This window comes from Echinococcus granulosus (genome assembly GCF_000524195.1).
Source record: "Echinococcus granulosus chromosome Unknown EG_S00274, whole genome shotgun sequence".
NCBI classification, from domain to species: Eukaryota; Metazoa; Platyhelminthes; class Cestoda; order Cyclophyllidea; family Taeniidae; genus Echinococcus; species Echinococcus granulosus.
The window spans coordinates 22,715-26,788 of NW_020170654.1; the positions used below are offsets into that span (position 1 = coordinate 22,715).

The window sequence follows — 4,074 nt, forward strand, 5'->3', positions numbered from 1 at the left end:
TGGACTGCATCTACAGCATGAAGAGGAAATTGGAGAAAGAGGAGATAAAGCAGAAGATATCAGTGGAGTACCGTCAAAATACACTTGCAAAGTGTGAGGAGATGATTAGGTGGACCAACACCGAGAAACAGGCTACAAAGGAGGACTACGAAAAAATGCGCAATCAGTTTGAGAGCGCGTGCAGCTTATAATGGCAATGGAGGAACCCGGTTCGTGACCATGAGGATAAGATGAGTGAAATGGAGAGATTGGCACATTAAATCACCTCCTTTTAGTCGACTCTGTCATACTCGACTTTACAAAATTCTTGATGTACTTATTTAACCCTCACCGCAACCTCTTGTTCATTGTAACTCGCTTTGTCTTTTGGCATCAGCGTACACCGGTGCTCACTAAGGCATTCGTCCACCCACTTTGACTTTCATTTACTCACCCACATCCACCTCACCAAACTGCCTCGTTCATTTATGCATTAGTTGGTAGCAATCACTTTACTCCATATTTTTCGTGTGGGCGCCACAGTCAGTTAAGCAAGGGGTCTGGTCATAAGCTTATAGTGTGGGTTACTCCATTTGAAGGTGCCTTCTTAGTACATACGAGTGATCGCTCTAAAATACGCGTGATTATGGCTAGACAGGCTGGCGGTTCTGAATGCAAGGAATCAAATCGGTGCTACGATTTACCGTTTCTCCATTGCACGGTAGAATGGCGAAGGGTTAACCAACGAGGTGGTGAGGTCTCCCACACACATCGCTCGTCATCATTAATGTTGGCAATGGGTTTCACGTTGTCCGCAAGAAGGTGCACCAAGTAGAGGTTCATGCTATGCCTACCAATCATAGTGACAAATCTCAATGCCAGCCAAAATCACAGCTGTGTAGAATTGGCACTTACGCTTAAGTTTGATGGGTTAGGGTTTCCAGCCTCTCCTCAATGACTTGCGACTGCGTACTCAAAAGTGATGACGCGCTATGCAGGCTCCGCCTTGAACACACCTTTAGTTGAGCGCTGACTGGAGCAGTGGTGTTGGCTCCGTGTTGTGGTGTAGGTGACAGAAATGCAGCAGTGTAGAATTGCCAACATATGGACTCATGACTGGTGATACCTTCATGTCTTTAATGCCCATGTAATGAGTTAGAAATTTGTATTCCGAATGCTATAACCCTTTTTGGGTGTCCTACTGTCCCCAGCACAAATGGAGAAGTACAAATCCAGATTTGAATGGTTGGTGTACTGCATCATTTGGAGTCGGAAAGCAAGCTGCAATCTTACACAGCCCTTTGGGATCATTTATTGGTTCTCATCTCATTTAAATGTTTGTATTCGTGAGAGGGGAGTTAACAATTTGTGCATTTGAACGTTTTGCCTGTCTTTCCTCCCATGCGATGCGTCCTTGTGAAGGCACTCCTCCGCCATGGTCACAGCCCAAATTCTCTTTTTCCTTCCTTCTCCGTTTAAATTTTCTTTCTCCTCCACCTTCTCCCTCGCACCTTCTATCCCTTAAGGAGATAGTCAAGAAATGTACACGTAATAACAGACACTAAACTTTAGCTCGAACAGTTGGTCACTTGAATAGATAAGTGAAAGGCGACAGAAGAAAATGGAAAATGTTGTATTTGACGGTTGCTCTTGATAGAAAGTAGCCATTAATTAGGGGATGAGGATTGCCATTGAAATGCAGCCTTAACAATTGGTGCCGCTATTGTGCCTACGTGCAAACTGCATTGCTCATCATTCACTTCGACTACTTGACACCACGCCTTATGTGACTGGCAGAGCTGAGAGCACAAGAACAAGCCCCATAGTGAAACAGGCGAAGACAACCAAGCAAATGAGACTTGGAGGAATGTGGTGATAGAATGTGTTCCCACAACAGAATTGTTGCACTTTGCTTTTTAGGGCGCCCCTTGCCACATCCAAATCGAGTGGAGCTACCTAAGGACAGATGCAAGGTGGGTGTGGTTACCCGAGGAGTCGCGTGTTGATTGGCTGGACCGAGCCACGCATTTGAAGTACTTGCGTCAGCAGTCATCGCATCCAAATGTCAATTCCTTTTTTTTGGGAGACAAAGTGGAGTACACAGGAGGCAACACCTAAAATTCAAAGACATTGCAATATTTCTGCTGCAGTAAATGCAACGGAAATTGGAGACTTGAAGTCACAATTGGAATTGGATTGATAAACACGTTGATGGAGAGATAACACCGATACTGCTGGCAGTTTTAGCAATAAAATATTTCGGCTTAACTGAAGAAGTTAGGAGAGAAATTTAAATGGAATTTACTTTTGCATGTGACAATGTGGTATGGCTGACTGCCTAGTTGCGAAATAAATGCCTCAATTTGTGGTGCCAGGAATGAATTTAAGGGTCAACTTTTAGTAAAATCAATCAATTTGCATTGCCGTTTGTTGTTAAGGTGGATAAATAAGGTGTAATTTTAAATTGCACACGGTCAGAAGCTCTAAATGCTTGGCATGTTTGAAGTTGGGAGAGGAAATGCTGAGGCCAATAGGCGGTGACTGGAGAGTACCCTCAGAAAACATTATAAAGTGCCCATGAAGGAAGAAGATCTAATGAGAGCTGCATACGACTCTGTTGGTAATTCAGCAGTGGAGTTCAGCTGAATCGAAAGTTACTGAGATCGAAGATGCTGAGTATTTAAGGATATCACCAGGGTAGTCCAGCACCGCTGTATTTTAGCCAATTCTCGGCTACAATTTGCAGAGCAGGGGAAAATTTTTCAGTACCTTTAATTTTATTTATTTGATCAACTATTCGTCCTTTTGGCAGGACAAACGTACATAGCGTTGTTGTTTTTGCTGTCCCATATTTGGAGAAAGCAAATAACACGTTCGATCTGATGCGTAAGAGTAGCGATGGAAAGACTCCAAGCAGTAATCAACTAACCGTATCAAAAGAAGTAGAACCATCATTCAACATTATTTCATGTACTTCTTATGCATACACACCTCCAAAAAACAAAATAAAGGGGTGTCCCAAACCAGGGTTCTATCCACCTGGCCTAATTCAGACGCAATTAGTTTCGTCTGACGGCCCCACATAATAATACAACAGTTGTGCGATCCTTGTGGACTAGCCATTTGCGCCCGTTTATGGAATCTTAGAGCGGCTATTTATGCATCCACATCGAGTGTACCGCACCTGACCTCATGTAAGAAGTGACTCCCACCTTGTTGCAGTGATTGTACTGAGGTGAATCTCACTCCGTGACGTTTCCCTCGATGATGTGTCAGCCTTCAACTTTGCCCCCAGTACATAGAAGGGACTACCTGAATTTCACAAACTGTGGCAATAGCTTTGTTCCTGTAAAGGAAGCAGAAATTATGGCAGCAAACGAGCAATTGGACTTGAGATAGTGAGAATGGAAATGGAAAAAGTTAAATGGACAGGTTTGCACAAAACACGGGCTTACAATACTCGGAGATTTAATAGCTTTGATGTGGTCGTTTCGACCTGGTAAATTGTTAGTTGTTTTAGCCCTTGCTGGCTACACACACAAGCATTCATTAAAACCTCCATGCACCAGCTTCGCTGTTCATTCACTCATCCACATTCTCCGCAACGCACTCCTCTATTCAAGTATTCATGACTACAAAGATTCACGAGGGCACTCCAGCAATCGCTTTACTTCATGCTTTGCCAAATGAGCACCTCAGGTTGTTCAACATTGTGTCATGTCGCAAATTCTGGTGTGAGTCGCACCGTCTGAAACTGCCTTCTTAGTACTAACAAGCGATTGTCTTAAATACATGTGGTTTCACCTGTTCAGGCTGACACCTTAATGGTTTCTCATCATATGGACAAATGGCAAATGGGTCACTAACTTGGGTGCCCACCCTCACTGCCCGTCATCATTAATGCTAAAGGTAGGTTACGGGATGTCCGCATCAAGTGGACAAAGTAGAATTCCACAACATGCTGACCGAACGTGGAATGAGGAGTAAAACCTTTCTCTGGCTCCATGAGGAGCGGGTGTTTAAAGGCTTTAATGAATGCCTGTTTGCGCAGCCACCTAAGCGCAGAAAGCCTATCAATTCGCCATGGGTCAGGTC

At 43.9% G+C, this 4,074-nt stretch overlaps 2 protein-coding genes across 2 annotated transcripts in view; both read right to left on the bottom strand. All coding sequences in view use genetic code 11, as the record gives it.

Moving 5' to 3' along the window:
• Positions 1 to 672: 672 nt before the first annotated feature.
• Positions 673 to 840, bottom strand: EGR_10809 (hypothetical protein; the record flags this gene model as incomplete). Its single annotated transcript, XM_024500058.1, has 1 exon — positions 673 to 840. One exon carries the CDS (start codon positions 838 to 840, stop codon positions 673 to 675), a length of 168 nt encoding a protein of 55 aa, XP_024345530.1.
• A 1,260-nt stretch (positions 841 to 2,100) lies between these two features.
• EGR_10810 (hypothetical protein) overlaps positions 2,101 to 4,074 on the bottom strand; it is a gene marked incomplete at both ends in the record, with an annotated part of 3,111 nt that continues 1,137 nt past the window's right edge. Inside the window, 2 exons of the mRNA XM_024500059.1 lie at positions 2,101 to 2,247; positions 3,435 to 3,509. Coding sequence (XP_024345531.1) covers positions 2,101 to 2,247; positions 3,435 to 3,509 — 222 coding nt within the window. The remainder of the gene's footprint in view (positions 2,248 to 3,434; positions 3,510 to 4,074) is intronic.